The sequence below is a fragment of the Monodelphis domestica genome, chromosome 3, assembly GCF_027887165.1.
Source record: "Monodelphis domestica isolate mMonDom1 chromosome 3, mMonDom1.pri, whole genome shotgun sequence".
Classification (NCBI taxonomy): Eukaryota; Metazoa; Chordata; class Mammalia; order Didelphimorphia; family Didelphidae; genus Monodelphis; species Monodelphis domestica.
Window position 1 is genome coordinate 417,886,720 of NC_077229.1, and position 24,023 is coordinate 417,910,742.

The following is a 24,023-nucleotide window of genomic DNA, read 5'->3' on the forward strand; positions in this document are numbered from 1 at the left end:
CCTGTTCCCTTCCTGCCTCCCTTTTTACCCCCTCTTCCTCATCTGCTTGGGGGACTGTGCCATTCAGGTTAATGGGATATCCCACTCAAGACTGATCTGTAATTTTAAAATTCGGAATACCATCCTCTTTATCCTCTTTCCTTTGTTTTTATCAGGAAGGTGAAAATAGAGGGAATAGGTCGCATCCACATGGCCAAAAATTCGCTATATAAGCGTCTAACTGGTAGGATCAAAGCTCTGATAGGCAGTTGTCATTTACTCAGCTGTTACTGAGTTGTGTATAAAAAGTAAGGCAAATGCTTCATTAAGACAAATAGGTTTTATCAATTATAATTAATTTTATTTAGTTTTCAATAGCTTTGTTCTGTAACTTCCTCATTCTGACATCCTAGAATGTAGAATGTCTCTACATTTCCTGTTACTTCACTGTCCAGTAAGTTTCTGATAATCAAGAATGACATTGGAGGATATCTTGTTCATTCACACTTCTATCATTATTATATTATTAAAAAATTATCATTTCCTATTTAGATTTGAATACATGAGACTTGCCTGCATCCATTTGCATGTCAGAACAAATGTTTTTAAAACTAGTTTTAATAAATAGTACGGTAAAATACTTGGAATATATAGGTTCTGTGTTTTCTGACTATGATGTAGTCATTTTTTTTTTAATTTCAGTAGATACCTTTAAGAACATGCTCTTCAGTCAGTTAGTATTCTAAGATTCTTTGCAAGGAAGGGTTAATGAGTGCTTTTCACCATAGTTGCAAATTCACTCCAAAATTCGAACTGGCGAATTGAACTTTCTTTTTCCCAATCATAAGTTATCTTTTTATTGCCAACACCCTATACCATCTCATCTCCAATGTCTAGAATCCAATTTAGCTTGATTCATTATCAAACTGTAGACATACAAATAATATCTTAGTATTCAGAGAAGAAAGTGGGTGATATTTTGTGCCCAGTGCCACCCCTTTTCTTTACAACTACTTCAGTTCTGTTTTCTACGCTGGGAAAGGTGAGGAATTTGATGTTGGTGACCTGTATTTGAATCCTGTCTCTGGTACATTTTACCTGTGTGCTATTGGGCAGGTCATTTAACTCTCCATGCCTCAGTTTTCTCATCTGTAAAACTAAGAGTCAGACTAGATTGCTAGACTAGATGTTCATAAAAAATTTTCTTAAATATTAACATTTCCTGTTTTAAAATGTCTATGATCGACATAGTAAAAAAAAAAATGTAATGCTCAGTGGAATTCACTGTAATAAAATTTATTCTAAAAGTTAGATTGAGAGTAGTATGTCCTATCCAGGAGACAGTTGAAGGAAGAGGAGAAATTGTGAAGGTGGTACTACAAACTTACAGCATTTATTAAACCAGGAACCTATAGGCAGGGGGATGAAGAAAGATGCTGGGAAAGGAGGGAAGGAGAGGGCAGGCATGTTAGACAAAATCCAAAGGGCAGTCTGTCTGCAAAGGAATGAAGTTGTGACTGGCCTGGATGCTGTTCTTGAATGGAGATTTTGGGAGTAGCCAGATGCTTCAGAAGTAGTGTATTTTCAGGGTGTGAATGCCTAATCTGGAATGAGTATTCAGGATGAAGAGGTTTTGGGGGAGCAATGGGGAAAGTCCTAGAGTGTAACCTGGAGAATATATATTATTTTTTCCTTCAGAATTAACTTTTAATAGTGAAAGTGAGAACTCAGTGACATCTCAATGAAATTTATAAGATGTTTTGAGCAGTTTATATGAAAGATGCCAATTTTTTAAGTTGGTGAAAATTATTTAGAATGTTTCTCATTATTGCATTTCTCTTAGTATATTTTCATATTGTTCTCAGCTTCCTTTTTTTTTTTTGCTAAAACCACTCTGTGTGTTTGTGTATTATTTCCCATACAAAACATTAATGATTTAATAATTTTAGTTTTAAAACATTTTACTTTATACACATAAAAAAGAATCTGTCTTTTGCCTTCATAATTGCTTTGGATCATTGAGAATTCTTCTCAAAGTATTTGCCTTAGATTTAAAATTTAATTTCTTTCAAGTAATTTGCTCCATCAGCTTGCTTTAAAAAACAAACAAACCTGAATCTTATCCTCCCTTCCCTTTACACTGTTCAAAATATTAAAAGTCCTATCCTTTAGAAGGTTGAAAACAACATTTTTCGTATTGAGCAATATGATTTCTTATTAGTAACTTTGGAGTTTTATTTCTTGCTTTTGATTACTGAAACATTTTTTTAGGGAATTTTGAGGGTGACTGACATGGTTAATATATGACTTTGTGAATAGGGTGTTTAACTTTTTCTCCCTCTACTGGCATTTCTGAGTTGCTACATAAAGTTAGTGGATAATTTTTAAAGAAAAGAAGCATACTAGATTGTTATTTATTTCAAATAAGAATCAGTAAGAATCTTTACTCATTCATAAAGCACTTGATCTGTGTCCAGAAATTGAAAATTTTATTAGAATGTTTTCATATTCTAATGTTTAGCAATACTTCTCTTTCTTATTCTTTTAGAATATGTTAGAATACCTGTAATTGTAGAATATTCATAGAGTAATTAGCTTGATATTATCTATTTTTATTGTTTTGAGAAGTTTGAATGAAAGGTGGTAAAAGTTGTATATATTAAAGGGGGGACATTAAGGCAAATTTCAGATTGTTTCCTTTATTTAGATAAAGTAAAAAGAGGGATTGGAATTAGAAAAATGTCTCTCTCCCTCCTACCCCTTTAAAATATTTTATAAGTGCTTTTTGCTCTGAATTGAGCTATCAGAATATTTCACATAGGTCTTCGGATCATCTTAGTTATATGCTTCATTATGTCCAGCCTGTGGTCCAATCACCTCGATTTTTTTCCCTTTCATACTGGCCTTAAGGGATGATTTGTGTGATGCACTGGTAATTGCTTTCCATGGAATTGTCATCCCCAGGTTATTAATGGATGCCTGAACTGTAGTAACATAAGATTTTAAAAGATATTAAGATTATGATCTTCCTCTATTAATAATATTTTTGTATTTATAGATCTTCTTTCTCCCAGAATTTTAATAAAATAAGATTTATTTAATAATGTAATAGAAAGTAATTTTGTTTTGTAATAGAAAGGGTTTTGGATTTGGAGTCAGAGGACCTGGGCTTAAATTTAAACTCTGCTACTTAATGCCTTTGTAATTTTGGTTATTTGGACTCTCTGGGCTTCTGTATCTGTAAAATGTGGATTGGAGTAAATGTCCTTCAAGGTTCTTGTCCACTCTAAGTCTATGAACCTAGGCTTCTTCAAATATAGTCATGTTGTTTGATGAGTTCATTATTTCTTCTAAGAGCTTTTCTTTTTCATTTAAGGTAGTTTCTACCTAGTATGTGGCTAATTGAGATTTAAGACCTTTCTTCTATCATAGTCACAAGAGAGAATTTTAAAAAATCACCTTACTATGTATACATTAATATAGTTTTTCAAAATCTAGATTTATGATTTCATCTGTTCAGGGAACCCCAGGTGAGGCAAGAACCTGCTTCCACCTATGCAGATTAGAGAGACAATTCTACAACTTGTTATATAGGGTTGCCTGAGATCACTGAGAGGTTAAGTGATTTATAGTCACCAAGCAATAAGGTCACTTTCATCACTTAACCTAGGTCTTCCTGACCCTGAGACTGATTCTCTTGTTATGCTGTGCTACTGCTTATATTAGAGTTATATCTACTGACATTGTGCCATTTTCAGTATTTATGCAGAATGACAGAATTTTAGAATTTCGAGTAAAAAGGAGAAACCAGGTTATTTTTTCCTATTTAGTTAAATTGATCTGAATTAAAACCAGAAACAAAGCAATTACATATTACTATGGAGTAGCTCAAGTATTAAGCTATAACTAGTTAATTTTGCCATCTAGTTCAGAAAAATATTTTGATATTCTATTACTCAAGTAATCTGCTATTTCTGTTCATTGATTTTTTTTGTGTGTGTTTTTGTACAGGTCACTTTTCCTGTTCAACCCTTGATCTAGTTTCCCAGTCCCTAGACCTGCTCCATGATCTAGATCTAGGAAAGACTCGGAATTTTGAAATGAAGATGGAGGAGGCCGTAGGAAAAGTCGAAGAACTTATTGAATCTACAGCCCCACCAAAGACATCTGAAAAACAAGAAACAGTCCAGACAGAAGATGGACCTATAGAACTAGAGTCACATTCTCAGAAAGAAGGTGTGGGTGATTCTGCAGTTCTTTCATCAATGCCTTGCTTGCTGATGGAATTGAGACGGGACTCTTCCGAGTCTCAACTGGCATCTACAGAAAGTGATAAACCAACAACTGGTCGAGTTTATGAGAGTGACTCTTCTAATCATTGCATGCTTTCACCTTCCTCCAGTGGACACCTGGCTGATTCAGATACGTTGTCTTCTGCAGAAGAGAATGAACCCTCCCAGGCAGAAGCTACTGTAGAAGGAGATCCTTCTGGAGTGTCTGGATCAACTGTTGGTCGCAAGTCTAGACGGTCCCGATCTGAAAGTGAAACCTCAACAATGGCTGCCAAGAAAAACAGGCAGTCCAGTGATAAGCAAAATGGCCGAGTTGCCAAGGTTAAAGGTCACCGGAGCCAAAAACACAAAGAAAGAATCCGGCTACTGAGGCAGAAGCGGGAGCTTGCCGCTCGCAAGAAGTATAACCTGCTGCAGGACAGCAGTACCAGTGATAGTGACCTGACCTGTGACTCAAGCACGAGTTCATCAGATGATGATGAAGAGGTTTCAGGGAGCAGCAAGACAGTCACTGCAGAGATACCAGGTAGAGGATGTTTTTTAAACTGAACGGTAAAGCGCCTGACACCGTTTCTCAGCTGTCTGGCTCAGTTAGATGAGTGACATTTGAGAAAAACCAGGAGACCTGCAGCTCTGTGTAAATTTGAAGACTGCAGTGTATTAACAAGACATGGCCAATTAAAAAACAAAAAAACAAACCTGTTCTGAGGTTTCCTGTGCACTTTTGCACAACAGCAAAAAAAAAAATCTATCTATCTATATATATTTTATTGGTAAAATGATAGGGACAAGACTTTTTAGTCATGGAATTTCTCACAGATCTTTTTCTCTGTAAACCCATAAATGAACTCCCATCATTGCTTTTTAGTATTGATTAGATTTAATAATCATTAAACAGCTTCATTACTATATACTTTTCTCCTGAAGAGTAGGCACCTTGTTTGATTTTACAGCAGCCGCACCTAAGTTTATGGTGTCTGAAATAACATGTTCATCTTTTTATCTGAGTTTTCTCATAACTCCCTTACTGCTCAATATAGTGCTTGCTCCTTTTTATGTTTTATAATTCTGATACACATTTCAGTGCATGACAAGCTTAGTTGCTCTTGTTGTGCATTATTTCTATGTGAAGCTGTCACTTTTTTCATTAAGAAACTGTTTTTGCAAAATTTCCCCCTTAAGCCATCTATGCTTTAAAAAACTTTGAACCAATCTGTTGATACTAACTTTTATGTTGCAAGGGTCTATAATTGATTATGCCTTTTGAAGTCAGCCTCTGCCATATTATTGGGTGTGGCAAAACTATTATGGGGCAAAAAAGATAAAGTCTTAAAATTTCTTAAACGATAAATCTTCCTTTCTGAGGTGACTCCTTATAGCATGATCAGAATATTTTGTGAGCTACTTAGCATCTATTTGATCTCAGATTTGTTTTTGAAACTCTAAAGAGGGGGAAGTTTTGGTTTTCCAAATTTTTGTGGGTGGTCATACTATTTCTTTCTACTTTTCTAAGGGATATTTGGGGTGTGCTTACCTCCCATGACAGAAAACAGCATATTGCTGATGTAAGAGGAATTATTTAAAGGAAAACCGTATTGGTTAGCTAAATCCACAAATCCAAACCTATATAAATTGCATAACAAGAATGATTGTAAAGCACTTTGTATATATTAAAGTGCTGTATAAATGATTATAAGAATAAAACGTAATATCACTTGTATAATGTTATGCATATTAAACATGAGTTTTTCAGTCTTTAGAAATATTTGTCACTGTTTCACATTGAGTGAGTGGGGTTTGTCTCCCTATGGGAGCTATTTCTTTGATATATTGTCATACTGGAGCTCCTGCTGGGAAGTGGGTTAAAAAAATGAAAATGAAGATCAGCATTTAAATATTAGAGAGAGGTAAAGATATTTTGAGTTGTTATAAGGTTAACTTTAGGTCAGGGATTCTTAGTCTTTTTTGCTTCATGGACTTTCTATCAGAATGTATTTAAATGCATATAATAAAATGCATAAGATTATAAAAGAAGCAAATTAGTACGATCAAAAAATTTAAAAGCACCCTCCACTCTCCCTAGACAAAGTAAAAGATGCCAGGAAAAAACTCCTCCTCTAGGTGATTTAAAAATTTTTTATACTAAATAGTGACTTTACTAGTAACAAAAAAGGAATGCCTTATAACAACTGTGAAAATCTTTCCTCATACATTGTTGGTAAATTCCATTGCTTATGCCCAACCTAGTTCTTTTTTTTTATCCATACTTCCTGATACTTTATTCTTTTAATTTTATTTAAATACATAGTTTCCAGGTTTATTATTTGCTGCTGTGAGACAGAATAACCCTACAATTCTTCAAATGTAGGTTTTAAAGGTCTTTATTAAAGAAATTGCTATTTGAAGACCAGGAAGAGTCCATATAAAGGTAGCACGAAGAATGACCTAATTCTCTTGGTTGCTACACCTAATTCAAAAGCTAAATTTCTGTTTCCATTTCCCCAATAGCTTTGCTAGGGGATAGTTTCATAACTTTTATTTTAAATCCGTCAATAAAAAGAGTTATTTCTTATTTCTAGACAGTTTATTAACTAAAAGAAAACAAAAGCTTATTATTTCTCTGAATACATTTCTGACTCACTCATATTGAGTAAGAATGGTATGCAGTGAGTTCTAAAATAAGATGAGGGTAAAAATAATAGATCACATTTATATAATGCTGGAAGAGTATCATAATGCTTTCCTTATAGCACATCTTTCCTCTATAGACAATGCAAGTTTTTATTCCTATATATAAATGAGGAAATTGAGGTTTAGGGAAGTGAAATGACTGCCCTGGTCAACAGCTGGTAATTGTTGGAGCTAGGAATTGAACTCAGGTCTTACCCGTGCTCTTTCTTTATTCCACCACTGTATAACTTCAAATGTAAATGGGAGTTCAAGTTAGTCTGTGATCACCCTCTTTACTTTAACCATAAACTATGTGTCATGTGAATCTTTAATATTAGTCACCTCAACAAAATCATAATACCATTGCTGAAATCATTTTGCTAGCATGCATTTATTTTTGATGTGCTTCTTTATTTTGACATAGATAATACCTCAGGCTCCCAAGAAGAGTCAGTGTGAATTTTTATTATTAAAGTGTTAAGCCTTATCTGCCCTAATGACAATTGTTCTAAGTCCAATTTGTAAAATTAGCAGTTAGGACATATTCCAAATGAATTTTAGTACAAAAACATGGAAAATGCAGGATAAAAATGTGTCCAGACCAACAGTGAACTTGTGGACAGTTGTTTAGTAGAGTGTCCATGCAACTTCAAAACCAAGGATAGTGAAGTCATTTGAGGCTTTTTTTTTTTTGCTTTTTATTTACATATAAGTTGATGATTTAGGGAAAATTAGCTGTTTTTTTAGGCTTTTCTTGTTTAGAAGTGATCTTGAAAGTTAAAGGGAGAATGTATTTTTAAAACTCCAGCATGGTCCTAAACGTTTAGTGATTCTAAAAGAGTATATGACTGATGGGCTTTCATTTTAGGAGTATAAATAATTACTGGTTAAAATTCTGTATATATTTGTTCTTTAGAATTTAGTTTGTGTTTGGGATAACAAATTATTATAGAGGTAAGAGCTATTTTATTTAGTGCAAGAGTTTAATTATTTGATTGCCAGCTAGGTTGTACCTTGGCTCTATTTAAATGTTTGAAAAAGTTGTTTGTTTTCAAGGGTAAAAAGTCTCTTGACAAATTTCTTGAATGTTTTAGTTTATTGATTTGGAGAATAATTGTGAAGAGATAGTATAAGAATAGAGTATTTTATAGTGAACATTAAATTTAATAATACTTTATACTTAAAAGGTTTGATTACTAGGTTATCTAGTATTCTGCTTTTAGCTTATTTTAGAGTCTTCTTGTGTTTAAGGAACTGCTTTTTAGAATTCTGGATCTAAATTAGATTATAAAAGGTTCTTAAAGTCTGTTCAATTCATATGGCTCTTTTAAAATAGTATACAGAGAGGAAAGTTAGATTTTGGTCTAACTCAAGAAATGTTAATGCTTTGGAGAAGTAATCAATAATGCATTCGTACAATTCCAGAGAAAACAGAAATGAAGGTTTTTCATATACCTATATAATTAGTTTAAAAAGACATCTTAGGTAATTTTCCTTGCTCTTTGCTTTTAATTTTTTCATTATTTAAATGATATTGTGGCTTCCTTTAAGTGATAATATCTGGGTAGTGTTTGTGTCTTAGATTTGCAGTAAGCCTCTGGGAATTTTCTCTTGGTGGAAGTTTTTTGCTAACGTCTTTCATTTATATTTATCTTTTTTAGTTGTTAGTTCCTTGTTTTCCTTATTTATGTTAGTATAGAAAATTCTTTCATAAAGGAAGCAAGTAACTCAATGTTTTGGTGTATAAGAATGCAAAGGGTAGTGCAAACTCTTGAAATAGATGTTTCCTTTTTTCAAGAGTATGAGAGTTGATAATAGATTGTGTATATGAATCTAGATCAGAACAGATTCACCTATTTTTTGGCCTTTGTGATTTAACTTAGTATTTATTGCCATCCACAACTAACTATCTTTGCAGATTGTCTCCATTTTCCACTGCGCCCCCATCCATTGCTCAACATTATTTCAGAAATAAAAACAGAATCTCTGATGTGATGCAATCAAAATATCCACGTTACTATTTTTAAACTATTCATTTAGTTTTATTTGCCCAACCTTTATCTTAGGGTCAAACTCCTTACAGTAAATGTGGTGTTTTTGAAATTACAATTAGTAAGCTAAATGATTTTGTGCAGTCTCAAGTCATTTTAATCGTGAAATACTGCATGCTGTTTTGGACATTTGTTAACTATGAAGAAATCTAAAAATTATTTCTGATAAAAGGACTTATAGTTTACAAATCCACCAATTGTATCAGTAGAAATATTCATGGATATAGAATAAGCCACTTATAATTGAAATATACATAAACACATCCATTTTGAAAGAAAGATACAATAACATTTTGGTATTAGTGATCCCCCACTCTCACACCCCCACTCCTATCCGTACCCCTGCCCTGGGTTGCTTTTCTTCTTGAAAGCACTTAAAATTCTTTCAGATAATAGGTTACAGTCTACTTGCTCATCAGTTTTGTATCCACCTGGCCATTAGCATTGTTTATGCTATTTTCCTGAGTTAGCATGTCTTAATAAATATAATGTTCTGACTTAATGATGTCTTATCAAATGGCCTCAATGTCTTTAAAGCTGGCTTCAGTCGTGCTGGGGGATCTGGAGGAGCGACCAGGGAAATTCCAGGATTGCTTGACAGGGGCACCGTGTGGGATAGGAACTGCATAGGCAATGTCCTGGAAGAGGCCATGAACTGCTTTGCCGAGATGCAGAGGCAGACAGAGGAGAAGTTTCGCATGTGGATAGAAAAGCTAACTCGCCTGGACACTGAGGAAGAAAGCAAGCAGCAACTGGAACCCAGGGATCCTAAAATGCAACTAGTTGGCCAAAGAATTCCCCCTACCACTCAATCAGGTGCATCTATACAGATCCCTGAGAACCACGTTCTTCCACAGCAGCCCTTCAGTTCTTATGTGAGCTGTCAAAATATTGATACTACATTAGAGTTTCCAACGACTTTTAATAACAATTTTCCAACTAACTTTTCAGAAAATGGAAATATTGCAGAGCACGATTTGAATCAGTCACAGACATAAAATAAGTCTTAAAAGCTTCTTTGGATTATGTTTAAAAAAAGACAACATACTTTTCTCCCTGTGAGTTCTTTTTCCCTTTTGTGTTTTAAATACAATAACAATAAATGTCTTATTTAAAAAAAACATTTTATGTGCTAAAAAGCAAAACAAACAAAATCACCAAAGTTTGGTCAGATATATTCTAGAATCCTTGTTATATATTCTTATAACATTAGAGTTATGTTTATTATGCTATAATAGAATAATATTCATCTGTATGCATTTTGCATGCCAAAATTATAGGGAAATTTAACATTTCAACACTTAAGGAATCCCATTGCACCCAATTAGTGTTGAGCACTTGATAATTACATATGTATTTATTTATTTGTACTTAAATTCTGCAGTTTAAACTTCCCTAAACATCATTGTTCCTCTCATTATTTCAATTTGGCAGATCATATAAAATAATCTTACCTCAATGGTTGTATAAGTAATGAATGTGCATGACAATTTGATGTTCCATTAATCCATGTACCATTTAATCACTCATTTTTTATTCAGTAGTATTTTGTAAATTCCATTGCGACATAATTAAAGTAACACATTCACATGGAGGAAAAAGTACCAAATTCATTCATCAAACATTGAGTACCTTCTAGGTGCTCTAAGAGGCCAAAAGATGAATGAACAAAACAACAGTTAACTTCCTTTAAAAATCTTGACTTCTATTTAGAAAAAAGTGATTGTGTCTTATTTTGGTATCTAGATGAATGTGTATCTTTAAAAATTCAAAGCAGAAGCGAAGTAACTTTTGCTAAATTTTTGCAGGTTACCATTATATTTTGACCTAAATGCATACATTTTCCATGATCTTTTTAGAGTAGTCTAATTAAAAATCTCATTTACTAATAGGTACTTTTAAATGTAGTGGTCAGTTAGCTAAGTGACCTATTATTTGAATTTAATTTTATTGGACTTGGAATTAGTAACCCTTAGATATACACACATAAATTCACACATTAGAACCTCTGTAGGGCACATTATAGTAATTGGGGTGGCTTATCACAAGTTTAAATTATTATGCTATGGTAGATATTACTAGAATATATAAGATTCCAAAATACTGATTTTTATTTTTTAAGTTTTTATGAATAGACATTAAGAATATTCATGTTTTAAAAAGGAGATAGTGTATAATAGGAATAAATTATTTGGGGCCTTTACCAATGGTTCTCTTTTTCTGTTGGTGCAATTCTTTTGGTTTAGCCATGAAAAATTATCTTTTAGCTCATTCTTAAAAATTACATCAAATATATATATTTAAATATAGTCAATCAACTTTGAAGGCTATTTTAATGGATGATAAAGTTACAGTTGTGATTTGAGGAATGTCTTAATTATGTATTTTAGAAATTTAGAGATGAATAGACAGGTTGTATTTGGAGGTTGTTTCCTAGGTAATTTGTGAATTTAGTTTAGAACCTGCCAACAGATTGTTTAGAATGAAGTCAAAATTATTTTCTGTGTTGAAATCCAGAGCATTTATTTGTAGTTTGTAAATTAAACCTAGAAAGTTAATGTTTTTAATACACTTCCTGCTCAAGCTGTTTTCTCTCTTTATTTTCATTTTTTTTTGTGTGTGGTTTCAAATTGAAAAATAACTTTGTGATTTCTTCTACCTTTCCTATGTCTCTACCTCTCTCATTTGTCAAAAGTTTTGAACATAAGAACTGAGAGTGAAATGGGTAGGAAAGGTGGAAACTTGAGATAGAAAACCTTTTTAACCTCTTAAATTTTACAGGTGATAAACTTTGTTCTTTTATAATTGTTCCCAGAGAATGCCTAGGAGTCAAGAAACATCTGTCAAAATTAGAACAAGTTGAGAAAGATTAAAACTTTAATATTTTTTTTATAAAATGCCCATGTGAAAGATTTCCTATAGATAATTTTTAATAATAAGGATAGAGTTTTAAAAAGAATTCAGGTAACCTGCTGCTAGTTTCTCATATAATTTTAGGTATGGATTTTTCAATGTAAACTACATAGCTCTTTGAATTAAATTATATGAGCATTTCCCTAAAAATTATACTGTATATGTTATTTTAAATTATATTTCTGTGTATGTTATTTTAAGTTATATTTTAAGTATTTATAGTTGTAGGTAAATTTTAAAAATAACTGGTTTGGGATTGCTAAAATTTAGTGTATCCCTCAGATGATACTGAGATTTTTCAGGAAAGTTTTCCAATTCTTTTCCTTAGTTTTTAGAATATAATAGCTTTTATTATGTATAATTTTTTAGAGGTAAAGCAAATTAATTTTTTCAGCATGTTAACAACTACTGATTTTTCCATGTGTGAACAAACTGTTTTAAACAGTTATATGGTTATTTTTTGTATATCACCTAATGTTTGACATATTAAGCATGTCCTGAAATACTTATTTTTAAAAATAAAACTTTTAAGCATTTTACAAAAGAAAAACTGGCATATAGACTTAAACCAAGTTGATTTCACATGCAATGAATAGTACCATTGTTGCATTGGATTTGGTATGATCTTCATTTGGTTTCTTTGCATTGTTAGAAAACACAGTGTTAAATGAAGTGGATGGAACATTTCTTAAAAATAAGTCTTAATACTTAACTTAAAGAAAACCGGTTATAACAATTTAATTATTGGGAAACCTCCTATACCCCCAGAATAATATATAGCTTTTTACCTTTCAAAAATAGGTATTGACTTTTTCTTATATTTAAAAAGTTTAAAATTAGGATAACTTTGTAGCAGAAACATTTAATTGATGTAATTTAAAAAATTTTAAAAGCCTGATCAGTTTTGCTTACTGTGCCTTGAATATATTTTAATGTATTACTATTTTAAGGAATATTATTTTGATAAACAAACTTAGAAGAATCTCAGCAACTAAGGATGTTCAAATCCAAACAGTTAATTATTCCATCTACAACATCCTGAAGTGGTCTACTTGAAGTGTATCCTCCAGGGATTGAGGAGGAACCCACTACCTCCTGAAGGCAGCCCATTCCACTTTTGGGCAACTCTGATTGTTAGGAAGTTTTTTGTTACATCAAACCTAAATTTGCCCTCTACCTATTATGGCCAAATAGAAAATCAAATCTCTTTTTCGGTCTGACAACACTTTCTTATGTATGAGGTCTGTTATTTTGTGTTGCTTGAGTCTTTTCTTTTGCAGGCTCAGTGTCCTTTCTTCCTTTATCATGTCTTCATATGATTGATATTAGAGCTCATCATCTTTTGGTCATTCTACTATGGATGATTATTATTTTTGGGTTCATTCTCTTTCCATTTTTTGTGATGTATGGATGCTATTTGGAATTCCAAAAGTGAAGTCATGTCTTTACAATGACTCCACTCTTCACAATGGGCTATTTCTGTGGCCTTCTAATTAAAAGTACTATTAATTCTCTTGTTAGTTTAGTGCAAATAATGAACCCTCCAGAAACGGTCACATTATTCAAATTTGTACTTTATTTTGATTGGACCAAAACTAGTCACCATATTTTACATAATTATAACTTAAAATAGGGCAAAATCAAAAATACGTGTGACAGCTTCAGGGATTCATTATTCACTCTAAGATGTAACTCTGTAAGATAGCATTTGTTTTTGAGTACATTTTAAAATTGAAATGTAGATGCTATTTCCTTTATATCAATCTGTTTTGGGAATATTTTCTTAAATATGAGAAATATGTTCTATTCTGACTGTTATCCCATAAGGTCCAGTTATAGGGAAAAATCCCCTTCCTTAAAAGCTTTTAAATTAATCTAGTTTTGGTTGAAGTATTTGTGAATAAAAATCCTATTCCCATACTGTTTTCCTTTTTCTCCTATATGGTTACATACAGAATTTAAGAGCATTTTATTAGAAAAATCTGTCAGATAATTGTTTCATTTAGTAGCAACTTGTTTTTCTAGGAGAGGAAAGGATAAAAATGACCAGGCTATTAAAGTATCTTTGATGACATGATGAATTTTTTTTCTCAAAAGATGCAAGCCATAAGCTGATTTCTGCCTGGTCCACATATCCTGTCTAGTATATAAGTTATCTCATGATCTTTTGATTGTAATAAGAAAATCAAAATGATTCTGAAAGCCAATTCATTTTAGAACATTTAATTTATGTATGTTTTAGAAATACTTTAAAAACCCAACTTAGATTTTACATAGAATATAGTAGAGTAGTTGTCAAATTATTAGTCTGAATTTAATTTTTACCATGTGCCCCAGAAAAACTAAGTGATGAAATTGAAACCATTATCATTGAAATAATGATTTCAATAGGCTATCCTCAGGGAATTGTTAATTTTGTAGAAGTCTTTCTTTGAAGAACTGTCCTACAAATTATAGTTGATATTTTGTATCATTTCTGCAGATTCAACTGGAAATTTTATACCTCTTGAATATGTGTAGTATATACTTGCTATGTTGATCTTTAGAAGTATTGTTTCTTTATCAAGATTGATTTAAATATCCTCTTAGAAGAGTTTACATGACCCATTCCTCAGACTGACCATTCCTCAGTAATTCATCATTTGTGGGGAAGGGATGATGGCAGTTTGAAATAATAGTAAATATCTATTTCTAAGTATAAAGTATGATTTTTAGAGGAACAAATGAGAAAATTTATACATCCAAATAAGCATCACCTTGGAAATGAGGTCCTTTGGGAAGGCCATACTTAATTCACTGATGTTTAAAATATCTTGAGAACTCCCTCTGAAATTTGCCCTTTGTCACTTTACCATGTTGTTTCCTATCTCTTTAATGGTGGCAAAGCTACATTCTTTGAAGGTGGATTGAATTTGGAGGTAGCCACTATATCATTGGTCAGAAAAAGAATTATGTCTGAAGTATTAGGGCCTCACTTTCTTAAGAGTGTTATATTTTTCCTAATTCTGGAAACATATTAAATGTACTTTGAGCAGTGTAGTATTATTGGAAAAAAGGTAATCTATGTACTCATCCTGCCAAGGGGTAGTGCACCCATAGATGTTTAAAACTATAATTTTATTATTTTAGAGTTATATCTTGTGTATATATTTACCTAAATTAACTGACATAAGTATTATAACACTTAAATGTATTGAGGTGAGCCAGTTTAAAAAGTATCTTAAAGCAATGCTTCCTGAATTAGTGGGGTCCATAGAATTAAGGAGTTTCTAATATAAATGGACAAGTTAGGAGATTCCAGATCTAGTCTCATTTGGAGGGAAAAAGATAAAAGTATAGCTTTCATATTAATGACATAAAAGCATTTCCTTTGAATTTTGTTTCGCCAACGGTGAATAGGACCACATTTTCACTCATCATTTTGCTATTTTCTAGATCACCGGAAGAAAAATATCTCATAGTCCCAGATAACTTTATAGCAGTATTCAGATAAGCATTGCTTGTTTTCATTTCATCTCCATAGGCATATAAATAAGCAAATTGATCCCTCTGATACATTCAACAGTGCTTTGTGGCTTTTACTCATGCAGAGTTTCTTCTTTTGGAAAAATTGACCCATTCCTCAGAAGAGCTTTAGAATATGAGAATTCAATTAACACTATTCTTCTGATCTTTCAGCCATTTTATTGTGTCCATGAATTCTGTTCTGGGCTTTAGAGCCTTAGACCGCCACTTTTAGGTTTACCTGTGTCAAGGAATAATAAATCATTTGCAAGGCACTATGTAAGTATAAAAATACAATAATTATAAATGAAGTCAAGGTGACAGACAGTTCAAATCTGATATATATATATATACTGGTTGTGTGACTCTGGACATGTCACTTAATGTCTCAGTGCCTAAAGCAGTTCTTCAAAACTATAACTTGCAGAAAGTCAATTATCAAGCATTTATTAAGTGCCTACTATGGGCAAGGAACTTTCTGTTTGGAGATACAAAGAAAGGTAAAAAATCCTTGCTCACAGTTGCTGATCTGCCATTGGTAAAGGAATTTCTTCACTGGGAAGATCCCCACACCAGTAAAAACACAGGCCCAGTCTCCTAAAAGTCTTCTAATTTCTTCAGAATAAAAAAAAATTAATAAAATGCTTTTGATGGTACACATGACTAGCAAAATGCTGGTTTACTTGGACTCTATTACAATCATGAAGGTTTTCATATTTTTATGAGGATTTTCTTTTGAGCATAAATTTAGCATGAGTAAATTTCCTGAAAAGAGAATTTAAATAACTTAAACTGTTTAGAGAGGTGAGCATTGCAATAGGAAGTTAATAAGTATTTAAACATAGCCTTTTAATTTTCTAGTTGTATCCAAATATTTCTTTGAGCTAATCTGATTTCATATATCAGATTTCCTGAGATATTTTGTTCATTAACCACGGTGAAAAGTTGAATAGCAAATATGAGGAAGGAGCATACTTATTATTTAAAAAACAAATAATCCTTACCTTCTATCTTAGAATCGATACTGCATATTGGTTCCAAGAGAGAAGAGAACTAAGGGCTAGGCAATATAATTTCTATTTGAGTATCAACTGACCCAAAGCCAGTTTAAGCTGACCCAAGCCCAGGGAAGTATAGAACAGCTGCTATGTTTCTTAGAAAGTAATGTTCCTTCTGAATGGGTTGTAGGACCACTTTGCCCTTCTGACTTACCAAAGAAAGATGCGGTAACCTCTAAGAACTCTTGAATTGTGATACAGAATCAGACTGTCACTTTCCAGACTTTCCAGCAAGTAGTCTTGCACTAGTATATAGTTAATAAGTGTACTCTGTAATTTTTGGATTGTGAAAATTAAGTTGCATTGAAAATAAAAAATTCACATAGGCAGGATGTGTCTGAGGTCAGATTTGAACCCTGGACTCTAGAATTGACCCTCAATCCACTGAGCCACCAGCTTCCCCCCAGTTCTTAGTTGATTTTGCTCCAGTTCCTTTTTTTATGATCCATATAGACAATGTGCTGTGGAATTAGTTGTATACAATCTGATAGGTCCAGGTCATTCATTTGACCACAGATTTAAAAATGTTTAAAACACATTGCTAATTATGGGCTTTCTTGTTGGTATGAGCTAATAATATCTTTGCCCATATAAATGTAGCTCTCATTTATTTGATGCCATGATTGAGTTTGTTGTCCATGCCATACTCCAAATCTGGCTAAGTATATTTCTCAAAAGTGAAGAATTAAATTTTAATTTTAGGCTTATGGAGTTTTCTTCATCTTGCAAATAGATTTAGCACATCTTTAAACTTGGTTTACCTAATGATTCATTTCTGAAAAATTGTATGAGTCCAAATATATAAAAGAAATCATTTATAAATCTAATTAGAAGCAGCTAGGTAGCACATTGAGTAGAGTACTGAACTAGAATCAGGAAGGCCTGAGCTAAAATCAAACCTCAGATGTTTCCTCTGTGACCCTGGGCAAGTCATTTAACTGCTGTCCTCAGTTTCTTCAACTGTAGAGATAATTGCAACATCTACCTCACAGGGTTGTTGCAAGGATCAAATGAGATATTTGTAAAGCAGTTAGCACATAGTAAGTGCTTAATAAAGGCTCATTTTTTGCCCTTTTATTTAATGACATCCAAATGCAAATTTCTTGGTAAAACAGTACAGTCTCTTTAATTTGTCTTTTTATCTTGTATTCCCAAGTTTTATATTCAATATTGAAATGCTCCAGTTGGAGAGGAGTAACTTTTTACGGTAGGAGAGGAGTTAAGTGCCAGCACCTGATCATAGGATCATAGATTTGGAGTACATAAGACATATCTTTGACAACCTCTCATTTTACAAACAAGGAACTAGATAAGTGACTTACCCATGCAACCATCAAGTGGTACAGTGGCAGAATTTGAAATGAGGTGCTCTGATGCTAAATTCAATATTGTTTTTGTTGATCTGTTAGAGTGCCTTTCACAGGATAGAGTTGGTAATTGATTTTGTGCCTGATAGGTATTGTTAGTCCATATAAATTGCACATATCTTATCATCCTTTTAAATTATATGTATTTTTGTTCATTTGGTCCCAAGCCTTTGTGACTTCATTTGGTGTTTTCTTAGCAAACAAAGATACTGGAATGGTTTTATGGATGAGGAAACTGACAAATAGGATTAAGTGACTTGCCCAGTGTCGGAGGCCAGATTTGAACTCAGGTCTTCCTGATGATTATAGGCTTATTATTCTGGTAACTGTACCACCTACCTCTAAATTACATATGGCTTTAGCTTTTAAAGCTTAAAGCTACACTATTACTTTTGGGATATCTTGTATGTTGCTCAAAATACTACATAGGCAGTTGTGGTTAAAAAAATTGTGGTATAACTTGTATTTCAGAATTGATTCACAAATGAATTCCTTTTAGCAATATATTCAAAACTTTTTTAAAAGCAATCGAGAACTTTGTCTTTGAGATAAGTATTAGAAGGCAAATTAGACTTAATCTAGTCATCAGATACTTAGAGAGTTTATGAACAAATTCTCCTTTCTTGGCTTCTCTTTGAATACCTTCAAATGCAATAAAGTTAATGGTAGAAAGCATAAATCAAGCTTGAATCCATTCAATCTTCAAAATATATTTCATGTGATGTTACTATTGCATGAAACAGATTTCTACAAAAATGAAGGCAACAATCAAGAGTATTTTCTTCAGAAATGAAGTTCTATTTACATTCAATTTTAATATTTTAGGGAGAATGTTATTAGACTATTAAATTTTTTCTTACTGTATTTTTAGTCTGTATCCTTTGCCAAACTAACCTTGTATATTTGAATTGTAACTACTGTGATCTAGAGTTAAATAAATATAAAGTGTGATTAAATTATTCTTGTTACTACATTTATAACAAGGGCAATAGTCTATATTTTTAGTTCATTTCTATGGCAATAACTAAAGACTTGTGTTCTTGAGTTATAAAGTAAATCAGTGAGTTTTGCATTTTATGTAATAGATTTTAATGAATACTTTTGAAACAGTTCTTGAATATTGGACTTCCTTAATAGTGATACATGTTTTGACAATGGTTAAGCTACTTAAAAATGTGTTTACTTTTGTTTCAAATGGTAGAAGCTGACTTTGGCACCACTATCTGACAATAATGAGCAGATGATTTAGGAATATTGTAAGAAAGCAGAAATTATTTTTTTCTTCATTCAATTTAGACTAAACATAGAAAACTTCATATTAAGTATGATTATTTGGCAAATTCAAGCAGAATTATAATATGGCAAGCTTCTTTTAGTGGTGATGAAAAGTTGTGATGAGTAAATCTTAATTAGCATAAGTTGACTACAAGCTCTTTAGCAAGCATAAATTCATGGGATAATTCATGGGATAATTCACACTATCTGACCTCGTTTTAAGTTAGTTAGTTCTAAGACCTTCCTTTTTCAGTTGTTATGTTTATGTCTCTTCCCCTCCTTCCAATAGCCTGTCTGTTTTGTTACAGTAATAATAGGATGTGTTTAAAAAAAATGAATTCTTCAAAGCATAGATCCTATTTGAGGAGAAATAGATTCTCTTGGATACATATATGACTTTCAAAATAACTAGATTTCTTTAGAATCTGCTGGTACCTGTTTCTTATACACTCCATCTATTTTGAAATTCAAACCCAGTTCTCTATTTCCCCTAGATCACCTCTTTATTCGTATATATTAAAGTGACAACTTCTTAGTCTTGTTCCTTCACTCAAATTACTTTGAATGTTTTTAGTATTTTGCTGCTTATTTAAAATTTTCCATGGTCCTTTAAAACTGTAAAACAGTGTTCTGAAAATCTCATTTCTTCATAATTGTTTTACTGGTATATCTAATTTGCCATGGTATATGGCTTCAGATCTTTGAGTGCCTTAGAATATTTCATTTTTATAATAGTTTATTTTACTTCCAAGTAAAACTTGTGAGTTTAGTGCAGTACAAAATGATAAATTGAATTTATTTAATTGCCCAAAGTACCTTTGTTATTCAATAATTTATAGTTATTATTGTTTAGGGAAAACAGCTATTATTTTGCCAAATTTAATTTTTTTTAATCTTGTCCCTTTATCAGTTTATTAAATTGGCTTTATGGTACAGTTCTGAGAAAATAAATATGCATTAGTTTTGTATGTGTTTCCAAAATCTGTCACAGAGAAGATTTTTTTTGCTGGTTATGATGGTCTTTGACATTTTTGTTTAATTGACCTCAGTTTGTTATGCCAGTTTTTGAAGACTTTGAGTTTAGTATAATTCTTCTTTTTAAGAATCATCTGGCTATTCCCAAATTTAGTATTCCCCCAAATAGTTTTTTCTTTCTTGATATGAATGACATTTGTAGCAAAGTCACTGGCAAAAATTGGTATCTTGATATATAATGCTAAATACTTTTACCAGATTTTATGCTTCCAGTAACTGTAAAATTATAGTTGTCAGTTTTTGAATACCCACAATTTACAAACAATCTGTTCCAAAAGTAAAGTTAGTACTTTTAAACTCTAAAGCCAGGGTCAGCTGGGTAGCTCAGTGCATTGAGCCAGGCCTAGAGATGGGAGGTTCTGGGTTCAAACCCAACCTCAGATACTTCCCAGCTGTGTGACCCTGGGCAATTCACCTCATTGCCTGCCTTGGAACCCATATACAGTATGGATTCCTAGAGGGTAGGTAAGGGTTTAAAACAAACAAACAAAAAAATTAAAGCCATTTCCACATAGTAAGCTTTAAGAATAGAAAAATATGGCATGTTCTTTTTGTGCTCCCTGCCTCTCACCCTTCCCCCCAATCAGAGGGCAACTTGTGTATGATATAAGTTCAACAAATATTGAATGAAACAATGTTAAATCTTGTGTTTAAGTTCCCAGGCCAGACCACAAAAATAGTAGTAGTAGAAGTGGTGGTAGTGGTGGTGGTGGTGGTGGTAGTAGGAGAAGATAGTCTCTAGTAGATTCTGTATTAAGTTATACTGTAGACACTATTAACCATATGCAGCAATATTTCTTTAGGAAAGCAAAATAAAAAATTAAACTCACTATGTTAGGAATCATGTCCCCAACTTGTAATCCTGGCAGTTGGCCTTTGAAGACTTGTTTTTGCTGTTCTGCCACACTCACAAGGGAGAGTATCACTCTAACTGTTAGATGATTGTGGTTAGTTGCTGTGGTTTGGGCCAGAGAATTTGTGAAACAGGACAGAAGTGGGGCTACAGGGAATTGTGGGGTGAGAATCTAGAAAATAGGTCTTGGGGGTGGAGCAGCAACTGTAGAGCAGCAACTGTAGCAGTACAGGTTTTCCTTCCCCTTCCTCATAATGTGTGGGCTAGGATGGTAGGAATGAAGAGGATATTGAAAGTTTTTTCTCTGTTTCCATTTACCATGACATTATCTCTATCATTTCCCTCACTATCACTCATATTCCTGTTGATTGAAGGCACTGGAGCAGAATGAGAATTTGGGACTTTGGTTTATATCCCAAGAAACTTAGAGTCTTTATATTAAGAGGCGAGAAAATAAAAAAAAAACGAAATTTCTAGTGGTATCTTAGAGGCAAGCATATCTGTATAGGTTGTTAAAGAGAATTGCCTCACTGTAAGAGAAGCTTTAGAGACTTGGATAATGCAAAAGAATGAGTAATCAGATTTCTGTTTGGTGAAATAGTTTGCATTTGTATTTAACAATGTGTATGTCTGATCAAGAATTTAATCATAGATCCATAGTATAAAAATACCTCAGAAGTTATCCAGTGTAAGGTAATCCTCTATTTGGATTATGAATCCCAACTATCATATCTGTTAGTGATTATCCAGCCTTATTTTGAGAAATACGATAATGGAGCCATTCTATTTCTGGACACTTCTAATGATTGGGGAAAATTTCATATTGGTTCATAACTTAATTTCCTTGCTCTGGTCCTGTGTGCCGGTTGGTCAAGTGTCTTTTTACAGCAGGCATTTGGAGGCAGATTATGTTTCTGTCTTTTGCTTCTTTTTGGATCCCTAGAGCATAGGCCAGTGCCTGGCACATAGCAGGCACTTAATAAATATTTTTCCATTGATTGATATCTCCTTTCCAACCACCTCTACCCCAGCCCTTTCATACCAATTCCTTTATTTTATTGTTTTATTGCAATTTTCTCATATAGTTCAATTTTAGTTACCTTCCTCACCCTAGTCAATTTCTGTGGTAGAACTTTGCTTTATTAAGTACCTAGAACTGAGCATAATAACTTAAGAGATGGTCTCACTAAAACACATTGGGCAATGTTACTCTTGCCATCCTTTTTTGGCTACTTTGTTTCTTACTGTTGTGGTCTAAGATTATGTTTTTTATTGTTAACTTTCTGTTCATTGATGTTGTGTTTGGAATCATCCAAAATCTTAAGTCTTTGTATACACAGATGCTTAGCCAAATTTTTTTCATTCTGTTCTTGTGCTATTTTTTGAAACCAACTCTAAGATTTTTGCATTAATCTCCATTATAGTTCATCTTGGTAGTTTTAGTCCATTGTTATAGACTGTTGTGATGTTTTTAGATCTCATATTGGTCCGGAATATCAACTGTTTTGTTCATTCTTTTCAACATTATAGAATTCAGAAATCTGATCTAGACCTTCCTCCAACTCATTGATAAAATTGTTGAACACAATGGAGTCAAATACTTAGAAAGCTTTCCAGGTTGACATGCATTAGCAATACTCTGGATTTAGTCATTCAATCAGTTTCGAATATGTCTTAACTGTACTTTATTTCATCTACTTATCTTCATCTTGTCCATGAAGATATCATTTTCTTGTTGTGACTCACATAGGCATTATCTTTGGCATTCCCTTATATATTAGTTTACTAACTATGTCAAGAAAAAAAAAACAAAGACAGTTATTCTGGTATAACATTCCTAATGTTTTGGCTTTTGGTAATTATTTTTTAATAAGTGCTTACATATCACCCCTTCAAAAATAATCCTTTCTGGAATTTTCCCCAGGAATTGCTGTCTTGCTTGTTGATACAGTTTACCAAAATCAGCCTTTTTTTTATTTGTCTCCAAGTTAAAACCTACAGTTATTCAGAGAATACTAATAGTAATTTACATTGGTGAGTCTTTTTCATATCTTAAGGTCCAAATTATCTAGGCCAAGTGACTTGAATTTATTGAGAGTCATTCTTTGCTTTCTTCATTTATTTTGAGTTTTAATTCCTTCTTAAATCTTTGTTCCATTTTAAAATAATCCTATCCGTAAACTCAGTTAGCAGGGACCTTGGAGATCATCAAATCTTCCCTGTTGGTTTTTCTACAATACCTATAACAAGAGGTTATCTAGTCTTCACTTGAAGATTCCCAGTATTTGGGAACTCATTCCCTGGAGAAAGCGGCTTATTCCATTTTTGGTTAGCTCTGCTTGTTAAAAGTTATCTTTTTAAAAATCAAACTGATACAGATTTCTCTGCAGTTTTCATCCACTATTTCGTTACTCTGAAAATTATTCTCCTTGATAGAAAAGATAAAATGAAAATAAAACTTGAAACCAATCATTTATTCAAGAATTGAATGTCCAAGTAAAGATATATTGACACAGCTTATTTCTTTTCTGCTTGATTCAAACTGGTTTTTATGTCCTTAAGAAAACCAATGATTAGAAAAGAGTGAAGTCCACAATATTTGGAAAGCTTATATGAGAGAATATATTTGATAATATTTTATTATTTAGAATATATTATATTGAGAATTATAATATTGTTGAGAATGATTTTTATGAAAGAATATTGTTAGAACAGATAAGAGAACTCACATTTGAGTAAGAGAAAATAAAATGGATGCCAATATTAAGATACACACGGAGAAGGAAATACTTTTTTGGTGGTTTCATAGGGAGAATAGAGGGGAAACAAAGGGAAAATAATAGGAGTTACAGTATTTTATGGGAAATCATGTAACAATTCTACTTTCTGCTAATAGATGATAAATAATCTTCAGGATTTATATTATCAAAAAGGTTAGAAATCCTTTGCCCCATGCAGCTTTTTTTAAAAAATGAAGCTATTAAAAAAATTCAATGAATTGAAATATTTTATTTCCTTTGTCCTCC

General features: G+C 32.5%; 1 protein-coding gene across 11 annotated transcripts in view; it reads left to right on the plus strand.

Annotated features, from left to right (window-relative positions):
• Positions 1-24,023, plus strand: part of ARK2N (arkadia (RNF111) N-terminal like PKA signaling regulator 2N) — a 98,256-nt gene that overhangs the window by 50,847 nt on the left and 23,386 nt on the right. For 9 of the 11 annotated variants that reach the window (XR_463920.3, XR_008917831.1, XM_007486629.3 and 6 more), the window contains exon 2: positions 3,991-4,797. Coding sequence is in view for 8 of the 11 variants with exons in the window: in XM_007486625.3 (XP_007486687.1) it covers positions 3,991-4,797 (807 nt within the window). In the remaining 3 variants the exon portion in view is untranslated. Of the gene's footprint in view, positions 1-3,990; positions 4,798-9,529; positions 11,564-24,023 lie in introns of those variants that run through there. The other 2 variants (XR_463918.3, XM_056824387.1) reach the window with 2 other exon arrangements.